The 22,339-nt window shown below is 37.3% G+C and overlaps 1 protein-coding gene and 1 long non-coding RNA gene across 2 annotated transcripts in view; one reads left to right on the forward strand and one right to left on the reverse strand.

Annotated features, from left to right (window-relative positions):
- Window positions 1–331: 331 nt before the first annotated feature.
- The window catches only part of LOC119067064, a 29,324-nt gene continuing 7,316 nt past the window's right edge, over window positions 332–22,339 (reverse strand). The window contains exons 2-3 of the long non-coding RNA XR_005085854.1: window positions 9,586–9,591; window positions 332–443 (exon numbers count right to left, since the gene is read on the reverse strand). This is a non-coding gene — a long non-coding RNA (uncharacterized LOC119067064). The remainder of the gene's footprint in view (window positions 444–9,585; window positions 9,592–22,339) is intronic.
- LOC119067045 (probable sodium/potassium/calcium exchanger CG1090) lies at window positions 12,687–19,600 on the forward strand. The gene is made up of 7 exons (XM_037169788.1): window positions 12,687–12,839; window positions 15,922–16,345; window positions 16,420–16,491; window positions 16,548–16,765; window positions 16,825–17,580; window positions 17,641–17,896; window positions 18,877–19,600. Exons 2-7 carry the CDS (start codon window positions 15,925–15,927, stop codon window positions 19,074–19,076), a joined length of 1,923 nt encoding a protein of 640 aa, XP_037025683.1. The 5' UTR covers window positions 12,687–12,839; window positions 15,922–15,924; the 3' UTR covers window positions 19,077–19,600.

The following is a 22,339-nucleotide window of genomic DNA, read 5'->3' on the forward strand; positions in this document are numbered from 1 at the left end:
CCATTAGAAATGCAGTATGATATTTTTATCAAACGGTACAAACGGTACAGGCTTCTGTATACGCTTTGTACCAAAGCCAGTACAATGGGCCCAAACGGAGGCCCCCGTGCGTGCTCTATGCTAGTAGAGCGGCTTACTTTAATTAAAAAAAAAGGTCAACTTTCAAATAGTACTGCACCTCTGCAACATCATTGTTCTGATGGGCCGACTACATATTATGTTATCTGACCTCAGTCACCATCACATACCAAAATATTACCTCAGAAGCTTTGTGTTGCAGGATTTGCGGACCATTTGGAAAAAAATTGACCATTACAGCTGGAATAAAGGAGTACATTTGAACCAAATTCTCGTCCAAAATAGTTTTTTTTGTTAGTAACGTGTCTGGGGGACAATTCTAGCCCATAACAGATCGATTCCGAGGGACTCTTTATGAAAAAACGCTATTTTTATACATTTTATATTTTATTCATTTTATACATCTTTGACTGTAGGGAAATGATGTACCGATGATGCAGAGTACAAATTGGAGAGGTTTTGCGATCATGGGCATTTCGAATATTTCACCTACGGCATAGTATAGATCGGTCAAGAACCCTTAAAAGAGTAAGAAGTTTCATATCTCCGAACTTAGTCCAAGTCCAAAATTTAGAACCCGCCTCCTGTAGAAGAAAGGACCCGCCTCTTTTCAATTTAAGTTCATAATGTTAACGTTAAAGGTGTGTCTAATTTAAGTGAAATAGCCGTGTCTTTAAAACAGGCAGTCCATTTTAATAAAATAAAATATTTCTTACCGATTCTGGACTGTCCAACTTTTTTCGCGAGTCTTATTTCTGGACTGTCCAACTTTTTCTTCGACTCTTATTTCTGGACAGTCCAATTTTTTTCTTACAAATCAATTCTGGACTGTCCATATTTTTTCGCGAGTCTTATTTCTGGACAGTCCAATTTTCTACTTACGAATCAATTCTGGACAGTCCAACTTTTTTGCGAGTCTTATTTCTGGACTTCCAACTTTTTTTGTGAGTCTTATTTCTGGAAAGTCCAATTTTCTTCTTACGAATCAATTCTGGACTGTCCAACTTTTTTTGCGAGTCTTATTTCTGGACTGTCCAACATTTTCTTCGACTCTTATTTCTGGACAGTCCAATTTTCTACTTACGAATCAATAAAAGGTTGAATTCCCTAGGTTTGGAACAAAACGCCTTTACGTTAAATTTCGTAAAAGGATGAATTCCCTAGGAACGAGCTAACGCCTTCACACAGACTAATTATTAGACGATGCGAGAGAAAAAAAATTAACTCCTAAGTTACCGACACCGTTCCGGCGCCCGGCTCGCATTGCGGCCCTCCGCTTCGCTACGGGGCAATGGGCCGGATCGCTCGGCGTGTTAAAACACTTTTTATGTACAATTAAAATTGGTATTGGTTGGACAGTCCAGAATTGATTCGTAAGAAAAAAATTGGACAAGAGTCGATGAAAAAGTTGGACAGTCCAGAAATAAGACTCGCGAAAAAAGTTGGACAGTCCAGAATTGATTCGTAAGTAGAAAATTGGACTGTCCAGAAATAAGACTCGCGAAAAAAGTTGGACAGTCCAGAATTGATTCGTAAGTAGAAAATTGGACTGTCCAGAAATAAGAGTCGAAGAAAAAGTTGGACAGTCCAGAAATAAGACTCGCGAAAAAAGTTGGACAGTTCAGAATTGATTCGTAAGAAGAAAATTGGACTGTCCAGAAATAAGACTCGCGAAAAAAGTTGGACAGTTCAGAATTGATTCGTAAGTAGAAAATTGGACCGTCCATAAATAAGAGTCGAAGAAAAAGTTGGACAGTCCAGAAATAAGACTAGCGAAAAAAGTTAGACAGTCCAGAATTGATTCGTAAGTAGAAAATTGGACTGTCCAGAAATAAGAGTCGAAGAAAAAGTTGGACAGTCCAGAAATAAGACTCGCGAAAAAAGTTGGACAGTCCAGAAATAAGACTCGCGAAAAAAGTTGGACAGTCCAGAATTGATTCGTAAGTAGAAAATTGGACTGTCCAGAAATAAGAGTCGAAGAAAAAGTTGGACAGTCCAGAAATAAGACTCGCGAAAAAAGTTGGACAGTTCAGAATTGATTCGTAAGAAGAAAATTGGACTGTCCAGAAATAAGACTCGCGAAAAAAGTTGGACAGTTCAGAATTGATTCGTAAGTAGAAAATTGGACCGTCCAGAAATAAGAGTCGAAGAAAAAGTTGGACAGTCCAGAAATAAGACTCGCGAAAAAAGTTGGACAGTCCAGAAATAAGACTCGCGAAAAAAGTTGGACTGTCCAGAAATAAGACTCGCGAAAAAAGTTGGACAGTCCAGAATCGGTATAAAATATTTTATTTTATTAAAATGGACTGCCCGTTTTAAAGACACGCCTATTTCACTTAAATTAGACACACCTTTAAAATGGCAAATTTCTCTTTATTTAAATATGCGAAGAAAAATCTTGCTCACAATGATGCAGCCCGTAAAAAAACGATCTTTTCAAAAATCAAAGGTTACAAAACATAAAAATTATCTACTCTATCCGGTCCCAAAGTCCCCAAAATACACGCAGCGTTGCCTCTTTGTATCGCAATTGAAATTTTCTGCAATAAATAATCCATTGATCGCGGTTCCCCTGAAGTGGCCTTTATAATTTTTCCTAATTTCTCAATGAATTTCTTTGTTTCAGGTCCCATACAGCCTAAAGTCTCGAAAGCTAGAGGAGTAAACAAATAATTTTCTTTTAAACTCTTATAATGATTGTGTTTAAATCTTTCTGCGTTGTCCGCAATCGACCGCTGTTTCTTGCTAGATTCATTAATGTATGAAGGCGCCAATGTATCTCTTATGGTTACATCCCAAATAAGAGATTTCCCATGACTCCATGGAATCAGGGTCATTCCATCAGGTCTTTTACCATCATCTCTAGACATACCTGGCGGTTGTAACATGGTTGGAAATCCTGCTGAAGAAAATGCATGAGAAAAAACTTTGTTGACTTCATCATGCGCAGCAATTTTTTTAATTTTCATTTTGCATGATAAGCCGTGTAAGCCATCCTTTTGAACTATTCCACCACAAACACACTTATGTTCCTCGCATTAACCAGAACCTAAACGAAGACCAACAGCAATTCTAGCAGAGTTGTTATCCAATAGCAAACCCAATAGCTCGATGGAACTATTTGCAACCACTTTGAAGATTCTTAGGTTGATGATGCAAGTAGTCTTGCACGAGCAACAGGTTCGCTGGAGTCAAACATCTCATCGAATTTACTCTTAATCATCGGCAGATCCCAATTCTGTTGCTTCTTCTTCTTCTCGTCACCTTCTGCAACAAAATCTCGAGGTATTTCCTCAATTAATTCCAAAACACTAGTTTCGATCACCTGAAAACTAAACTTTCTCAATATCTCACTCGACAGTTCTAAAGTAGAATAAACAGACGACAGATAAGCTGGCATCGCAATATCCTCAACTTTCCTAACACCTATACCTCCAAAGCTTAAAGGAAGAGAAGCCTGGTCCCAAGAAAAATCAGACATCTTCACATTCGCAATGGCTTCGAGAGTTGAACGGAAAATCTCGTCAACAGCTCTCAAGCGATCACCTAACAAACACGCCTTCGAGGAACGCAACAAATAATTAAACCTACAACTACCGAGAGACTTCCTAAAAACACACAAAGCAGGATGAACATCCATCAAAGTTAAACGATCACACATCAACTTGATAGATTCAACTTTTGTTGAAAACATCCTTTCTAAACCTAACTCAAAAACAGGCGAGCCCAACATCTCCAACGAAGACTCATCAACCCGCTTAATCCCTGGTAACAATGACGAAATCTCAGAGTACATATGAGCCGCTTCACCTTCACTAGCACTCACAAAAAAGACTTCACACTTCTTAGCATTCAAAGGCAACCCTGACAAATCACAAAATTCTAAAATCTTCCTAATATCCCCCAATACTACAGAAAGCACGTCACCAATACTACCATCATCTAAATACCAACCATTCAACCTTGCATCTAATGAATGCGTCATCTTCATAATACCTATGCAGAAACCGGGAGGTCCCAAAGGATCTCCTTGTTGAAACCCTCTCCTTGAAAGCAGAGTTTCATCAAGAAAATAAAGATTAGAAAAATGTCTATAAGACTGTTGCATTAACGCCAACAACTCAGGACAAACGTCTCTAACCTCACCTAGCATGAACTTCCTAAACAACATATTGAAAGCATTACCGAAATCGAACTTAACCAAGGCCATCGGCTTGTCATGCTGAACTGTACAAAACCGACGAACTGCATGAACCAACGCTTCTGCACCTCCCGGAACACCAAACCCAAACTGAACAGGCTTTACCTTCTTAACTAAACTATCTCTGACATTACAACAAGCCACCTATCCTGCCAAACGTCTCCAAACTATCCCTACTGCAATTGGCCTAACATCGTCTTCACCTTTCATAAGGGCAGTCAACGAAGCCCCGAAAAATATCTTACACACGTCCTGTTGAACCTTCCCACGCTTAATAACATCCGTCAAAGAAGCTATTGCCTTCAACAACCGATTCCCAAAATCACCACAAGTAAAAGAAACTAAATCCTTTAAATGTCGGGGCCTCAAACCACCTATTCTTCCTGAAGAACTCAACGGGAAGCTTCTAATAGCACCCAAAACATCCTTAACATCAGTAGCCTGCAAATTACTATCTAACTTTACCTCCTCAAAAACCTCACCATTATCATCCGGATGCTTGCCCTTTAACTTAGTCACAGTCTCTTTTGACTGAGGCGCTACTGACTCACTCGAGCACAAAACTCTAACAGCTCCTTTAACATCTCCCTCACCAACCTTCCTAGTCGCAACCTTCACAACAACACTGTCCCTATCAACAACCTTACTAACAACAAATGGAACACTAGCGTCATTCAAAACATCCGTCAACGCCTTGACAACATCGACATAGTTCCTAAAAACACCCAGATTATGCCTGATCACATTAATACCACCTTTGCCCTTCGACCTATTATTCAGCAAGCAACCTCATCTATGATTCTACATCATTTCTCTTCACTAACCTTTCAACCACCGCAGTTAACTCTTGACAAACCGCAATCCTTACAGATTTCTGAATAATTCTCGTCAAAGGAACTGAAAGCCTACACCTATTAAGAAGAACTCCAAAGTCTTCCAAACACTCTGATGAACCTACTTTTCCCGACGAACCCGAAAAACCGTCAACACCTACTGACGGATTAACAACATCACTAACGCCCTTATGTCTAGCCATATGCACTTTCAGACCACGAGCATTCTTAACTAAGAAACCACAAGCACTACAAACTACCCTATCAGAAACAACTTCTTCAGAAGAAAAATCTAAAGCAGAGATTGCAACTTTCCCCTTACACTTTCTATCTAACCGACCTTTAACGTTAACATTATGAACTTAAATTGAAAAGAGGCGGGTCTTTTCTTCTACAGGAGGCGGGTTCTAAATTTTGGACTTGGACTATCTTCGGACATGTAGAAGTTTCGCAAGTCCTTGTGTATACTTCCAAAACAACTGATATCGTTGTAGGTGACGCATTGTGCGCTTTTCAATTGGTCGAAAAATTGCCGAATCGACTCTCAAACTAAAATTTATAAAAATCTCGATTCAATCATTTTTTCACTTTCTCCGTCACTTTTGAAAAAAATACAAAACAAAAAATAAACGAGCCGTCAGAACAGTCGGAGCGTTTGCTGCGACTGAGCCCCGTACAGACCCGTACATCTATTGCGTACGTGACCCTAGTTCGTCCGTCGCCCTACTCTTACCGTAAACCTACTGCGCCCGTAAACGTCGGTAAAGTAAAATTCTTATGAAATGTGTACGTCTTAAAAATTGCGCATAGCGCAATTACGAAGCCCCGTACGACGTTCCTTTTAAATGTAACACAAATTTCGAATTGACCTAAAATTTTAATTTATTGAGTATAAATACACATAGGGCCATAGGGCCTAGTATCGGCCTCAGTCCGAGGATCCAAATTTAATTTTTTTTTCAACTACATTCTATTCGGTGTTCGATTACCTTCCAAATGAAACAAAAAATACGAAAAACGGATGAAATTTGCTCGAGTTATATGTAAAATACACATAGGGCCCTAGTAGCGAACTTAGTCCAAGGACCTAAACTTAATTTTTTTTTCAACAACATTCTATTCGGTGTTCGATTATCTTTCAAATGAAACAAAAATTACGAAAAAACGGATGAAATTTACTCGAGTTGTATGTAAAATACGCATAGGGCCCTAGTAGCGGCCTTAGTCCGAGGACCCAAATTTAATTTTTTTTACAACAACATTCTATTCGGCCTTTGATTACCTTCCAAATGACACAAAAATTACGAAAAACGAATGAAATTTACTCGAGTTCAGTGTAAAATACACATAGGGCCCTAGTAGTGGCCTTAGTCCAAGGACCCAAATTTAATTTTTTTTCAACAACATTCTATTCGGCCTTTGATTACCTTCCAAATGAAACAAAAATTACGAAAAACGAATGAAATTTACTCGAGTTCAATGTAAAATACACATAGGGCCCTAGTAGCGGCCTTAGTCCGAGGACCCAAATTTAATTTTTTTTTCAACAACATTCTATTCGGCTTTTGATTACCTTCCAAATGACAAAATTCCAAACTCCAAACTCCAAAATTACGAAAAACGAATGAAATTTACTTGAGTTCTATGTAAAATACACATAGGGCCCTAGTAGCTTTTCACTTCTAAGGCCCTAACTCACGGTCCACTCACCCGATTTAAAAAAACTTTTTTTTCCTGGATTGGTATTGACAATACCTATCATTTGCCGTGTCATTTACATTTCCTTCGTTTATTTTGCCATAAATATCACCAAAAGACCTTAAATCACTTAGGTGGCCCTAACTCACGAAGGGCCGACCCGAATATGCCCATCTTCGAACTTAGCCTCACTATTTTGACTATCTTCCAGGGAAAAAAAAAATTTTTGAAATCGGATTTGATTTACTCAAGATATCGGCGTGACGGACAGACGGACAGACGGCCCAAATTTTTATTGCGGATTCGTTATCTATGAACATAGGCAAACACTTTGCCCTTACCGTCTGCTTCGAATTCCATCAATTACACACGGCATCGTAATCCTATAAGCCCCTTCGTACTTCGTACGGGGCTAAAAACTTCATTCCAATCACACAATTGTTCGTCATCTACCTCAGTCTCTTCCTTCAGTTTGAACTGCAATTTCATAAATATTTAACACACAACTGAACTGATTGCAGTGATACGATAGTTTCTTGCGTTAGTTTTTCCTCCCTTTATTCTTGTAAACGGGCACGACTTTTGAGACCTTCAAATTTCAGTCAGGTTTGACCTAACCATAACCACACAATTAATTTATGAAAAATTAAATAAATAGATCAAGCGAATTTTCAAAATATAATCTCTTCTCTAACTAAAACAAGCTAATTTATTTGAAAATGTAACGCGTAAGTGACAGATGCAAAATTTTTCTTTTATCCTAATGTCAAAGAACAAAAGAAAAATTTCGAATTCCGTTGTTGTGTGTAGGCACACTAACTTCACCGAAGTCGAATAGGTTGTGATTCGATGGGGATCAAGCAAATTTTTAAAGAATTATCTCTTCTCTAACTAAAACAAGCTAATTTATTTGAAAATGTGACTTCGACAATAAGTTGTGATTCTATATAAAGTTATTAGAACAGTTCTAGCATAATAATCACTGATAAGAAACAAATAGCATGGCCTGCAAAAAAAATCTCAAAGATACAGTACCATTGTATTAATCTACTATTCTTATTTATTGAAGCATCAAAAATCAATTCATGTACGAGTTGTAAAATGCTGGGGTATTACCAACCGCATATTCACACATGAATAACAACATCATATTTACTAAACGGAATCGCATACAGTTTAAAGCGTATTTCCAGTTGTATGATTTTTATTTTAGAGACATACTGCACAAGGAAAATGCCATCTTGTTCTCACATCAATAAATTAATTCAACTTTTAGCTCAACCCTAACCATGCCTCACATTTGCCTTTGCCAGCACCCTTATATATAAATTATATTTACATTGCAACATGCAAGTATCATAAAATTGTGACATGTATTTGGTTAAGTATTATTGGTTAAAACGATTTCATAAAAACGCGGATGAATTACGCAAACAGGGGTTTTTCTTCATATAGATATTCGCCCTGCACAAAAAAAGAAATCGCATTATAAATGAAAATGTATTGCTGTTAGTTGGAAAAGATTTGTTTCTTTGATTTAGTAATACGCCAGAAATACGCTTAAGAGCGCTCACACTTTGGCAATTTTCTAGCCTACATTTGTGCGCAAAAATATTCGTTTTTTGATGAATTCTCTAAACCAAAATCTTTTTTTGAAAAAGTAAAACCATTAAAGCATGCAAAAATGTGTTACTTTTAAGGAAAAAATTGGTTTGTGGTCTATAACTTAACCCACTTGGAGAAACCTTTGCAAAACACATAAATTTACACATTTGCAAAGTTTTCTCCAAGTGGGTTAAGTTATCGACCACAAACCAATTTTTTCCTTAAAAGTAACACATTTTTGCATGCTTTAATGGTTTTCTTCTTCTTTCTTCTTTTTCAGCCTGTTTCTATCCACTGCTGGATGTAGGCCTCTCCAACTTCTTTCCATTTCGTACGATCCATTGCCATTTGCTGCCAGTTTGTACCTGCAATATTCTTAATTCCGTTTGTCCATCTCTCTGGTGGTCTACCTATAGCTCGTCTTTTATATGGTCGCCAGTTCATGATCTTTTTGGTCCAACGTTCGTCTGTCCTTCTTGCAATATGTCCCGCCCAGCTCCATTTCAGAGATGCTATTCTTTCCATGACATCAACGACCCTGGTTTGTTGTCGAATCCATTGATTCGTCATTCTGTCTCTGAGTGTTATTCCAAGCATACTCCGTTCCATGGCTCTTTGTGTCACTCTCAATTTATCTTCGGATGCTTTTGTTAAAGTTAACGTTTCCGCTCCATAAGTGAGCACTGGAAGGACACAAGTGTCGAAAACTTTGCGTTTCAGACTATTATTCATTTTGCTTTTGAAAATTAGTCTGAGTTTTCCGAACGCTGCCCATGCAAGACCAATCCTACGTCTTATTTCTGCAGTTTGGTTGTCCAGACCTAACTTCAGTTTTCCTAATGGTTTTACTTTTTCAAAAAAAGATTTTGCTTCAGAGAAATCATCAAAAAAAAGCATATTTTTGCGCACAAAATTGCCAAGGGGTGAGCGCTCTTAAGCGAAAATGGTGGTTATCACAGCCTTTAAATGTTAATCAACTTAAAAACTCGTTCCTTTACACACGCTATTATCGTGGGATCCCAGAAAAATGCAATTTCCGAATCACATCCTATAAATGACATTTTACCCGAACTTTCTACATGTCGAAAAACCAAGATTATTAAAAAGAAAATGTTAAAATCCAAAATGATTCCTATTTTCCTGGGAGCTCCAAAAATGTACTCTACTAACCAAACTCTATCAGTGACGTTTTATCCAGAGCCTAATATTTGAGAATAGTTGTTGAGAATCTTTGGGAATTAATTCTCCGGCTGTAACATCGATTGCATTGGATGTCGCTAAGGTTACCAAAATTAACGATGTACAAGCGACAAATTCTAAAATTCTAAAAAAAAAATCTAATGATGTAACGAGGCGAAGCCAAGTAGGACAAGCTTACGACGTCTTTTGTGCCGTAAGGATCCTAATGAGACAGAACACACAAAAAAAACATAGCTAACGCCGACCCGTACGAAACACCTATTCGTATCAAAAGCCTTTAATGTGAAACTCTTCATTTCTCTTACTTCATTTTCTTCTCTGCTGAAAAACTATTCTCCCTTTAAAATCACTTACATTATCCACTCTTTGCCTTGTTATCATATACAACTAAATTGCCGGAGGCAATATAGACAGCCCCGTACGAAGACAAATTTCATAAATTCCTATTTAAACAGCTATATACCGCTATATTTAACTATATTTCACTATAAATAAACATTTCACAGATAAATATATGCTATTATATAGCTCTATATGCCTGTATATAGCTCAATATAGCTGTATATAGGTATATATAGATGTCCGTATATGGAATCCCTGAAACCCCACACACATAACAAATTATTTCCATGTTAACAGAAACTCTCTAAGTATCATTTTTCCCAAGATATTTCTATTTTACTAAAATCCAATATGGCCGCCGGCAGCCATTTTGTTAGGAGACCGGAAATAGTACCGACGCTTTACATTCGTTAATACCTTTCAAACAAAAAAAAATTCATGAAATTCGGTCAAAATTTACTCGAGATATTGTCAAAATACACCACGTTCACTGTACTTCCGAGTAGCCAGATAAGAGCTCACTCCAAGAGACCTAGCTCACGCTCCGGAGAACATAATTTCATTAAAAAAAAATTCCCTGATTGGTACGGTCAATACCTATCTAATAAAGCTAAAACAGACGAAATATGTTCAAATGTGGCCGACCTACAAGCAAAAACTGCTTGCCGCTCTGTGCCTGTTCCACACCAAGGGGTCTAACTCACGAGTCGGTCATCCGATTTCCATAAACTTTTTTTTTGTCGATCGGTAAATACCTTTTATTTGACGTATCACTTACAAGTTTAACGTTTAAATGTCCGAAGATATCTTCGAAAAACCGTAAAGCACTTATTGGGCCACAGCTCGGGAGGGGTCGATCCAAAATCACTCATCTTCGAACTTAGCCTGTCTTTTGACATTACCAAACGGGAAAAAAAAGAATTTTCAAAATCGGATGCGTTTTACTCAAGTTATCGTGCAGACAGACAGACGGACAGACGGACATTTTTTTTTCGCGGATTTGGCATCTCTAGACAACCACAATAGGTTTCCCCTTACTCAGGGAGTCAAATTCGACGTGTTACAAACGTATGCGTAAACCTATAAGACCCCAGTACTTCGTACGGGTCTAATCACCCTGAAACAATTTCACTTTTACTCGGCACACTCGATTGCGGCCGAAATAGTACATTACTATACCAGTGAAGTAATTTGATATCTCGTATCCAGATGAGTAAAAGTATCCGAGGGCTTCAGCCCGAGGTACTTTTACTCATCGTGATACGAAATATCAAATTTTTTCACGTGTAAAGTATGGCGCTTTACTTTACGAGCGAGGGAAAGGCGAGGGAAAGGGTCTTCACTAGTGAGGGAAAGGGTCTTCACTAGTGAGGGAAAGGGTCTTCACTAGTGAGGGAAAGGCCACATTACCTCACTAGTAAAGTAAAAATATATATGAAATTCCATTGTTGGCTTTGTTTACCGGCCGTCAAAGTTACGTTTTCGGACGCATATATGACGCACAAGCAGTACTTTGATCGAACTTTTCGATCGTAGGTGCAGAGACAAAATACGTTGATACTAAAATTTATTTACGATCCTAAGTGGACGTTTTTCGTCACTACGATCGAAAAATTCAATTTTTCAGAACTTCTCAGAGAGACGAAAATACCTTTCACGGACAATGGAATTTCATATATACTTTACTTTACTAGTGAGGTAATGTGGCTATTCCCTCACTAGTGAAAACCTTTTTCATTCTCGTAAAGTAAAGTAAAACGTTTCACTTTACACGTGAAATAATTTGATATCTCGTATCCAGATGAGTAAATGTATCAAAATACTTCACTGGTAATTTATTATTTTCGGACGCAATCGAGTGTGCACGATAGTTGACGAAATTGTTGTAGAGCTTGTAGCTTTATGTTGTTGTGGTTTCGTCTCATTATGATCCTAAAGGCACCAATTCTCTTTAAGCTACTCACCCCACTGGTTGTAGATTTTTAAATTGATAAAAACCGACCCACCCATTCGGTGGTATGAGTTCACTGTACATTTTTCCAAAAATAGACGCCACGGCCACATTTCCCCGTTGAATTGTTACCCCAATTCTCTGTAGGAAATATTGCGCCATTTATCAGGTATCCCAACCGAAAGTTGAATATTCCCTCCCGCCAAGAACAGTACAAGATACACCAAATTCGATTATTCTTCTTCTTTTACTTCTACTTTTCTTTATTCGGTAAGAAGAAAAAGAAGAAATCGACTTTGGTGTATCTTGTTGTTCGTGGCGGGAGGCAATATTCAATTTTCGATTGTGATTCTCAATAAATGATGGATATTCCGATCAAATTATTATATTTTTTGCGTTATCAACTTTTTATTTGATATGGCACAGGAATTCTAAGAACGAAATGCTCCCATGTCGGCAGAATATCGGTATAATCGAAAAGACATTTCGATTAATAATATAATCTTATTAGGTATTAACCATCCTCAACAGTCAAATTATCTCAACCAATATATTAACTTTACACTTGGCCGTTGAACTGTTAGCGAAAAAATTTGTCTAATATTAAATCCCATCAAAATAAATTGTTTTTACTGCCGCAAATCTACCAGCGTACAATGTATGTGCCAAAAGACATTTCGTAAAAAGCATGATCTCTACGCATGTCTGCCTTTCGTATATATGATGTTAGATAACTCCGTCAACCAACACTTGAATTTTTAGTATTCCGTGTATGGCCTACGACGGCATACATTTCGATCGATGGTATTTCATAATTATTTTCCATTCAAATTATTTGTCTTCTCAGTCGAAAAAAACGAAAAACTCAAGGCTTTTTAATAATTAAATAATACAACTGAAAGGATAAGACAAAGACTCTAAGAAAAATCGGGTAAGTTTGATGAGAGTTACTTTTCAATGGTTTAATATCTTCGATAGTGAAAAAATCGATGAGCTTTATGAAAATACTTCATTTTAATTTTTTTTTCTTGGCAAACGCCGCAGACGAAATTTCGATCTACATTTCTTCTCGCTTTCTTTCGTATTAGCGAAAAAGATTAAGAACGATGACAATCCTTTCATTTCGGCATGAAAAATCAACGTTTTAATGCGAAACTGACATTTTCATTCTATAAACTTAATTCAATAAATAAACGTAAAATCTGTGTAGGGATTATTTTATTGTGTAGTAGAGTGCCTTCTAGAATGTCCTTTACAAAAACGTTGACGTTTCTTGCATTTAAACATTCCACATTGGGTTAGGCATATCGAAAATCGATAATTATTTAGTTTTGTCCGTCATGTCTCAAGCGTTTGTTTACCGTTGTAGCAAAACTTTTAAGACATCATTCAATGAAAGTAATCATTAAAGCATCATTTCTGTCACTTCTGTATACAATAAACCCTATAAGAATTCTGACGTCGTCATAATCAATAATTCTTGCCTCTTGGCGTAATATGATCAATAGTACACAAGTTTGAATGATAATTTTTCGTACTATGATAACAATCGACATACATTTTTTTTCACTAAAAATTGTTCAAAAAATACAAACTTTACTCGAATATAGAAGATTCAAAATCGAAAATTCAATGTCACTACTTCATCATCTTTTGAAAAACAGTCCACCGAAGTCGTACCAATTTTTTTAGTGGAATCATTTTTGTGTGCTTAAACAGGAACTGAACCCAACTAGAATCAAAAACCACTTTCATAATTTTTGTCCCGTCGCACCTACAGGTCCTACATGTCCCTACATGGCCGACCATGGTATCATATTCGATACCGTCTGAGATCATAAAAATACAGACCTGCCCACATTGGTCAACTTTCGATATAAGAATCTTTCTAACCCATCGACGAATAACGGGAATTACTAGGACAGACGTTATATCGAATGTTGTTTTAGCCTATGTTGGCGGTTGGCCTGCAAGTATATGATTTCACACGGTGAGCTTGAAAAAAAAATTATTTGACCTTCTGTGGACAAGAAATGTTTTTAGTGGTTTTTGTAGAGGGCAGCACCACGAGTAAGAATAACATAACAAGAAAATATTTCGATGGGAAATTTTTTAATTAGATCGATTTTTAATTTTTTTTTCGAAATGCGGGAAGCTTTGAAGACTGTTCGGATCCTACTGGTGACTCGTTTCATCACAAAAATAATGCTGCTGCTTATCTTGCGGTCTAAGCTTTACAGTGATACCAATCATGATATTCATGACTATCAACAAACATGTTGTTAGTAAGTTTTTTGAAGCAAAGTCATCTACTAGGTTTCTGTAGTACTTACTTCTTAGTAAGAAGTTCTTACTCTACAAAAACCACTAAAAACATTGTCCACGAGAGGTCGAATAATTTTTTTTCAAGCTCGCCGTGCTCCAATGATAGCCATGATCGGCCATGCCCACAGGTCAAGTTCTAAAATGAAAATGGGTAGTATCGGTTCAACAATGTCTTAGTAGTTCTCAAATGAAGCATTGGCTGCTCTTTGTTAGCACACAGGTACGTATGCAATTTTTCGTGCAAAGGGACGAAACTCGAGAAATAGATCTTATTTTGGTTATTTTCGAGGTCCGCTCGAGTTGGAATTTCTTATTTTTCCCCGAGTAGAATACAAAACTTTTCATTCGTTCATGGCGTGAATAACCGTTTTTATCCACGAAACAAGCACATCAATTTGTTTCACCATTCGGATGGCTATAAGTGAACGTTACTATTTTTCGGTTGATCGTAGGAAAACCTCAGTTTACCAATATTTTCGGTAAATTGGTACCGATTCCGACTTTATAATGGTTAAGTGATTTAAAATATTCGTAAAAGGAAAAATTTATTGGTAGACCGATAAAAATAAACTGTTACGTCCTCAGTGGAAAATGTGCTAGTAACAACAATCCGGATGACTTTCCGGATAGAAAGGCAATAAAATGTCGTACGTTGGATGCTTGGAAGTATTCATTAGTGAATACTTTCACTCGTGAGTTCGGCTCGTAATCCAAATTGATCCTTCATGTAATGAATGACTTACGCCGCATCCAATGTATGCTACTATTATTATACGTGTCTAACCGTGTGATGTGTGGAACGAAGAGACGAAACGTTTTCTAAACTTGGCCCATAATTACAATACAATCAATACGTTAACAACACATTGAAACGTTAGCATGACCACATATAGAACTTTGTCTCCGCGGCATCTCATATAAAAAATTGCAAAATTGAACGCGAGAATAATTTTTCTATTGTGTCCCCGCAGCAGAAAAGTGAACAATTTCCGAAATGGAATGCCCACCACATTAATAATGATTATGTAACACCATAGCATCTGAACCAAGCAGTAGAACCGATTTTGCAAGAGGGGTCTGCGATGAAGGATCCTACTATGTTGTCATCATAAAAGATCTGAGTTGCCGGTGTACTATATTTTGCTCTATACATGCTCTAATGTTGATGACAGTTTTTCGATAATTAAATGTTTCATTGTTCATTGACAAATTTTCATTAAAGAAAAATATTTGACAATTATTTGTGCGAATTTCTATAAATCTGTTTGAAATCTGAAATGACCTACTTGTCTACTTTAGAGGCTCTTATTAAATTTATACTTGTGGCGGTTCAAAAAATGTTGTTTATTTTGTGGCAGATCATTATTAGAGAGGCTAAATTTCCGTTAAAAAAATCTGTTCTAGTGCTTGGTTAAGTGCTATCTTGGTGTATTTGGAACTAAACCTGTCTTGCCCGTTTCTCCTCTATATACTCATTGAAGAGTATAGCCTGAAGTGAATCATAATTCACCGATCCATGAAGCAATCGTCTTTTCTACAAATCCACAAAGTAATCGTCTTCTCGTCTTTTCACACATTCACTCCTGTACCCATAGTTACATAGTATATAGAAGGTTCAGTGCTATGGTAACACATCAATCTCATGAAAATTTTCGAAAAGTAAATTTTTGTTGGGCTTTTATTTTCAGAAAATGAGACGGTCCCGTCAAGGTCGAATTATTAATTGGACCCTCATATTTGTTATCTACTGTTCGATACAAGTCTATTCAGCAACGACGAAATCGTCAATAGTCGAAGATGTTGACACAACCGCAACCGAACTTGCAAACGAATTCTCATCCATCCTACCGCCCAATGTAAAGTTGGAAGAACAAGTATCATCTACAGAACCTACAACTACCACTCATGAATCACCACATCCCACCTATCGTATGAAGCGACCCAACTGCACACCACCTGCTATCGAACAATTTCCGAAACCATTGATGCCACCTGAATGGAGGAAAAACGGTGGTCTGGTAATAAACGTTATAATTGCTTTGTTTACATTTCTCGGGCTAGCAATTGTTTGCGACGACTATTTCGTTTCGAGTCTAGATAGAATATGTGAAGGTATGAACGTAACTTAAAACAGATGAATTATCTGATGCGAGTGAATAATAAAACCAGAATGTATTTCCATTCAGAACTCAAACTATCTCCGGATGTAGCGGGTGCAACATTTATGGCAGCTGGTAGTAGCGCTCCAGAACTTGCAAGTAATTATCGTCGGGCAGAAACGCTCGCAATTATTAATAAGAAATTTTCCTTGCAGCTGTGATTATTGGAGTATTCTTCGCTAAAGATGACATCGGGGTCTCAGGGGTAATTGGCAGTGCAGTATTCAATATAATGTTTGTCATATCCGTTTGCGCTCTGTGCTCTGGAACAGTTTGCCACTTGAACTGGTGGCCATTAGTTCGGGATTGTTTCTTTTATTCCTTATCAATTCTAGTTATGCTGATTGTTATCTGCAACGATTATATAACATGGGTAACCGCGCATATATTTGTCTAAGTAACGTTTCTGGGATTTATTTTTTTTTTGTTTAGTATGAGGCATTAATAATGATGCTGTTCTATGTGGTCTACTGCATAGCTTTGTACTTCAATACGTCACTCGAAAAATGGGCACATTCATTACAACTTCCAATTAAGCTTCCAACTAAAGAAGAACAGTCAGCTTTGGTTACCTATAAAAATGTACCGGACACAAGCTATTCCCAAACCGGTCAGGCGGTGACAAGTCTAAGTCAGGAACCAACGGCACCGTCACAGTCACAAGATAATTACCAAGGCTATAGTGAACCAAATCCATACGAGACGAACTGGGATCCGAACGCAGCATGGGGGGAACCGACTAACATTACCGCTCCAGCTGTAACAAATATCGGTTGGACTGAGCCAACAGCCAATTCTTGGGGCGATACGACCGTCAACTCGGGTTGGGATCAGGGGCAACAAAATATGGGTTACAACCTTGGCGAAGATCCAAGTGATCAAAAACATGAAACGGCAATTGATGTCTCACAGCAGAAAGCGGTCAATGACAAAACGCAAATGGTTGGCAAACCGGCTGATGCCGAGTATTACAAATCAAAAGATCCAAAATCACAAGATATTGTTAATCCACTGGAAAAACCTGTGGATGGAGGTTTGCCAGCTGTAATATCCTGGGGAATTGTTTATCCCATCCATTATATGTGCAGATTGACAATGCCAGACTGCAGAACAGAGAAATATCGTAATTGGTACGCGTTTACGTTCTTGATTTCCATGGTATGGATATCATTTTACGCCTTCTTCATGGTAAGTGTGATACCTCCATGGTTTCACAGCGAAGCCGATTAATTCCATATTTTAATAAAGGTTTGGCAAATAACAATTATCGGTACTACAATGGGTATACCAGATACAGTGATGGGCCTAACGTTTGTAGCAGCTGGCGTTTCTGTTCCGGATGCACTCAGCTCGATAGCTGTTATAAAAGAAGGCTATGGAGATATGGCAGTTTCAAATGCAGTCGGATCAAATGTCTTCGATATACTCATTTGTCTTGGTCTTCCATGGTTCATCCAAACGACAATGATTCACCCTGGTGGACATGTGAATGTTATATCAAAAGGTAAGATAATTGATTTGAAAAAAATTATTTATAAAGATCAGTTTACTGATGGTGCATCCACTAGCTATGGAATAGTGTAAAGTTTTAAAAAATATTTTGAAATTTTATCATCGATTGATGATATTTTTTAGTTAACATGCCGAAAAGTTTTGCGATGAGAGAAGTAGGAAGGCCATATCGAAGATCATTTATTCCTTACTCCCTTGCCTTTGGTTTGCTACCAAACTTCCGTAAGCTCTACTTCTCCTGAAAGTACATGCAATTACTTTTCATATGACACCCCACACGACCATGAACGTTTCGTGCAACTCGAGAAATATCTGTAAGAAAAGTGTAAGTTTTCAGTCTTTTTTTGGTTGTAAACGTCAACTGCACATATCTCAGTGTGGATGAATTTTAAACCCAACAAGACCCTATTTGCCCTGAAAGTACTTGCAATTACCTTTCTAATGACACCTCACACGACCCTGTACGGCTGGACTGGAGAAATTGTGAAACATGCATGTTTTCGGTTTTTGATCACCTCCCACTAGCCACACAAGCTTCTGGGGTCGAATACCTTATTGGGCATATATAAAAAAATCCAATGGAAAATTCGTCCGATTTCAAGATTCTGCTTTTCAAAAGAATCCCTCCGTCCCCACTCGTCAAAGCATCCTTTTACTTCTACTAGAAAAGTGAAGTCAGCGCTTCCTGTACATAATTTCCTAAATAAATAAAATTTAATTTTTGCAAAAAATTGTTGAACAAAAAACAAGTGTGGTCAGTAAGATCCAACAAAACATCTTATAAAATTTGTATTATATTGGGCGAAAAGCGATAACCTCCATTGGAACAGTTATCCGTAAATTGAACATACTTACTTTACTTTTCAAAATTTGATTCCTATTTATTTTTGAGTGTGTCTTACTCTTACATATATAAATTGAACAGATAAATTTTGGATTTCCGACTAAAACATGTTTTCTGCTTCGACGTAGGGCTGACATACTCGACTTTGTCGCTATTATCAACAGTGGTTTTCCTTTTACTATCCGTTCATTTGAATGGCTGGAAGCTGGACAGACGACTTGGAATAATACTAATGATTTGGTACCTGTTATTCATAACAATAGCATCAATGTATGAATTAAACGTGTTTGGCGACTTTAACCCAAAAGAATGTTCAACTAAATATTAATTTAAATTCATAACAACAACAACAACAACAAAATATAACAAAGTACTATAAGTTGCAACCATATGCATTAAAGAGGATATAAACCAGCACAGAGCAAAACCACAAGAAAAATAACTAAATTGCATATTAATTTTGACTAATAGCAGAGGCACAAATATATTATGAATACGAGTATGTGGTAATTCCACATTGTGGGATCCATTACTTTTAAAAACTACGCTTCACACATTCAGAGCAATCAATTAACCGATTGAATTTGGTTTAGGTTTTTGATTTTAGTTATTTGACATCACTGATTTACATATTTATTAGCTGCTTGATGTGGCACCATACATAATTTCATGTATCCAACCGAGGAGTTTAATAATTATTATGCAACAGTGGTGATAAAAACAGCATAATGTATAGAAGTGTAATGCGAGGTACCACTACTGCTATGTATATGATTATGATTTTACACTCGCCCTAGAGGTGAGTGGGCATACCTAATTTTATTGCCCGCCCTGCCCGAAGCCCAATAATTTTTTTAAAGCATGCCCACAGCGCGGTCCATGCCCAAGACTTTTTAAAAGCATGCCCACTGCCCAGCCCATGCCCAAGGCCCACAATGGAAATTTTCGTAAAAAATGTGAAAATTGTCAAACTGTTGCGAAATCGAGGCTGACAGCACATCACATGTGCAAAATTATAGAAAATACATAAGTTAGGAACACGATTTTATGTCTGATAGCCGTTTTGAAATTTCTTTAATGAATATTATAACGTACAGAAAATCTAGACTGCAATTATAACTTCAGTTTGTGGGCTCACACATTTTTGGAAAGTGCCCATGCTGCGCCCAATGCCCACGAGATCTAAAAATGCCCATTCCCATGGGCGTGGGCAGCCCACTTTAATGGGCAGCCCACTCACCTCTAACTCGCCCAACCATGAAAACACTGAATGTCACGCGTCAAAAGTTATCTGAAACCACACTTTTTTAGTTCTCTCTCAGCAGACCTTGCAAACAGGTCTAGGGATCCAGGCGATGTTTTCCTTAATGGTGAAGTTTGTTTATGTTATTCGTCAAAGAGAGAAATTTGATACTCTCCGTATCAACGAGTAGTGTGATGCACATCGAACGATCAACTCGTTCGGCTGTATATCGCGTATGTTCGGTTTCGTTTTTATTCTCATTCTTCTTCTATACATTCCAGTTCAACCTTGAACGGTGTGTATTACATTTGGTTTTTGTTGTTTGTGTATATCATGGTGTGACGAGTGTAAAATTGTGTGCATCACAGGAAACCACTCAATCACAGTATATGTGTGAATTCGTATACTGTAATTTCGTGGTTTCAATCCGAGTGCTGCAAATAAATATTATCGCGTAAGCGAAAACATAACAAGAAATTCAAGCAGAAAACATCATTTTATTTTGATTCAGTTATAATTATCTTAAACAATTAAACGAGCAACCACTCACGACAAACATTAGCATAATACGCATGTTAAGTTTCACTTTTTCTTAATATTTTGAAATAGAAATGATTTTACAAAAAACAGAGAGATGCTAATATGACGACTGGGTCGTTTCGACGGATAGAGGGAATATGTCGAGTGACAGTTGGATTTTTGAGAGAGAATTCAATACGTTTTCTCTCAACCAATTTCAAAATCATTCGACCGACATAATAGCATCTCTCTGACAAAAAAATAACAGCAAAACTCAACAAAAAGTACTCCGTGAGAGAGCCAGCCGTAAAAAAAATCAATTTTGGCGGAGTACTTTTTTGGCATTTTACAATTTTGATTTGATGTTCATTGATACAGGACTATTCCAAGGCCGTTCAAAATGTCAATCGTCATCCACAGAGAAGCCAACACAACCTCACTTTGAAGTTTTACGAACAAATTTGTTTAAGTTGCGGTTATGTTTGCGTCTGTGGATGACGGTCGGTTGCTTTCGGCCTGTCAAAATTCGTTTTTACCGTACGATGGAAGAAAACCTTTACTGTGTGTACAAAACCGATATATTTATAAAGTTTCTCCTTGTTTGTATAATTTAAAATGCACACGATTCCTATCTCGAAGAATCGTTAGGTCAGTGGTTTGCTCGCTGATTTCCACTCAGGATGTAGTTAATGTACGATACATAGACTATAACAGAACAGAAGCATTTAATGTACCAACTAAATCCTCGTATGCTATAATATATATTATTGTGTAAGCGAAAACGAGACAACAAAATAGGGGAATGACATATTGGACACAATGGCACGATGTGTAAACAATTGAAAAGTGTTTCTAAAATATGAATCTTCCTGATTCATTTGTGGGTATGGATGACTGAGCGGGACGATTCCTGCACCTTGGACTCAAACGAGCCTACTACTAACTAATTCTAACTAATTCTTATGAAATCGATTCAATTCGACTTGAAATCTAGTATGAATAATTATCGATGTAGCAGATAGTCGTGGCTATGACGTAATAATATGTTTTGCCGATGTGGCTTTATAATCACTACCTTGGTAGTCCTATGTCCTATGGTAGTCCATAGATACATTATTAATGAATAATAGCTGATACTTCATCACTTAGTGATTAGAAAAAGTCAGGTAAGATTGTTGAACCCAGGAATCAAACCTGGGATCCTTGGGAAACAGATCAATCATCCGAAGAACTATCTTAGAAATTGAACGTTGAGCATGAGTAGTTGACTGTTGACATTTCGATTTCAAACAACAGTGTAACGTTTGAATGTGTCTTTATGTACGTACAGCAGTGCGATCAAAGTGGTGCGTAAGTGGGTTTTCATATACATTTATTTACGCGTAGCTAGTGCGTGCGTAAATTGATGTTTGTAAAAAATGATGATCTCACTGCTGTATAATAGAATCTTGTTAATCACGTTAATAAATTGGGGTTTTGCACATACAATATATTGCTAAGTTGTCAAGCAGCATATATATATAATTACTTTGCTATTTTGTCTACAAACAATTTACCACATTTCATGTCGTCTATTACTAAGTATTTTCTTTCGATTAAGACGAATCGACACAGCGTGGAAAATTGTAGCCTAAATTTGTGCGAAAAAATGATGTATTTTTGATGATAACTTCGTATCAGCTCCGCATCCTCTTTAAACTCCTTCGACACACGAAGTTGCTTGGCTGAATATACGTCAGTGATGCCAATTAACAATAAATGCTCGAAATGTAGGATCTAAAAGTAATGAATCCTACAGGCGCATTCGAAATATATTTGTTCCATCGCAC

Source organism: Bradysia coprophila (genome assembly GCF_014529535.1).
Source record: "Bradysia coprophila strain Holo2 chromosome X unlocalized genomic scaffold, BU_Bcop_v1 contig_117, whole genome shotgun sequence".
Taxonomy (NCBI): Eukaryota; Metazoa; Arthropoda; class Insecta; order Diptera; family Sciaridae; genus Bradysia; species Bradysia coprophila.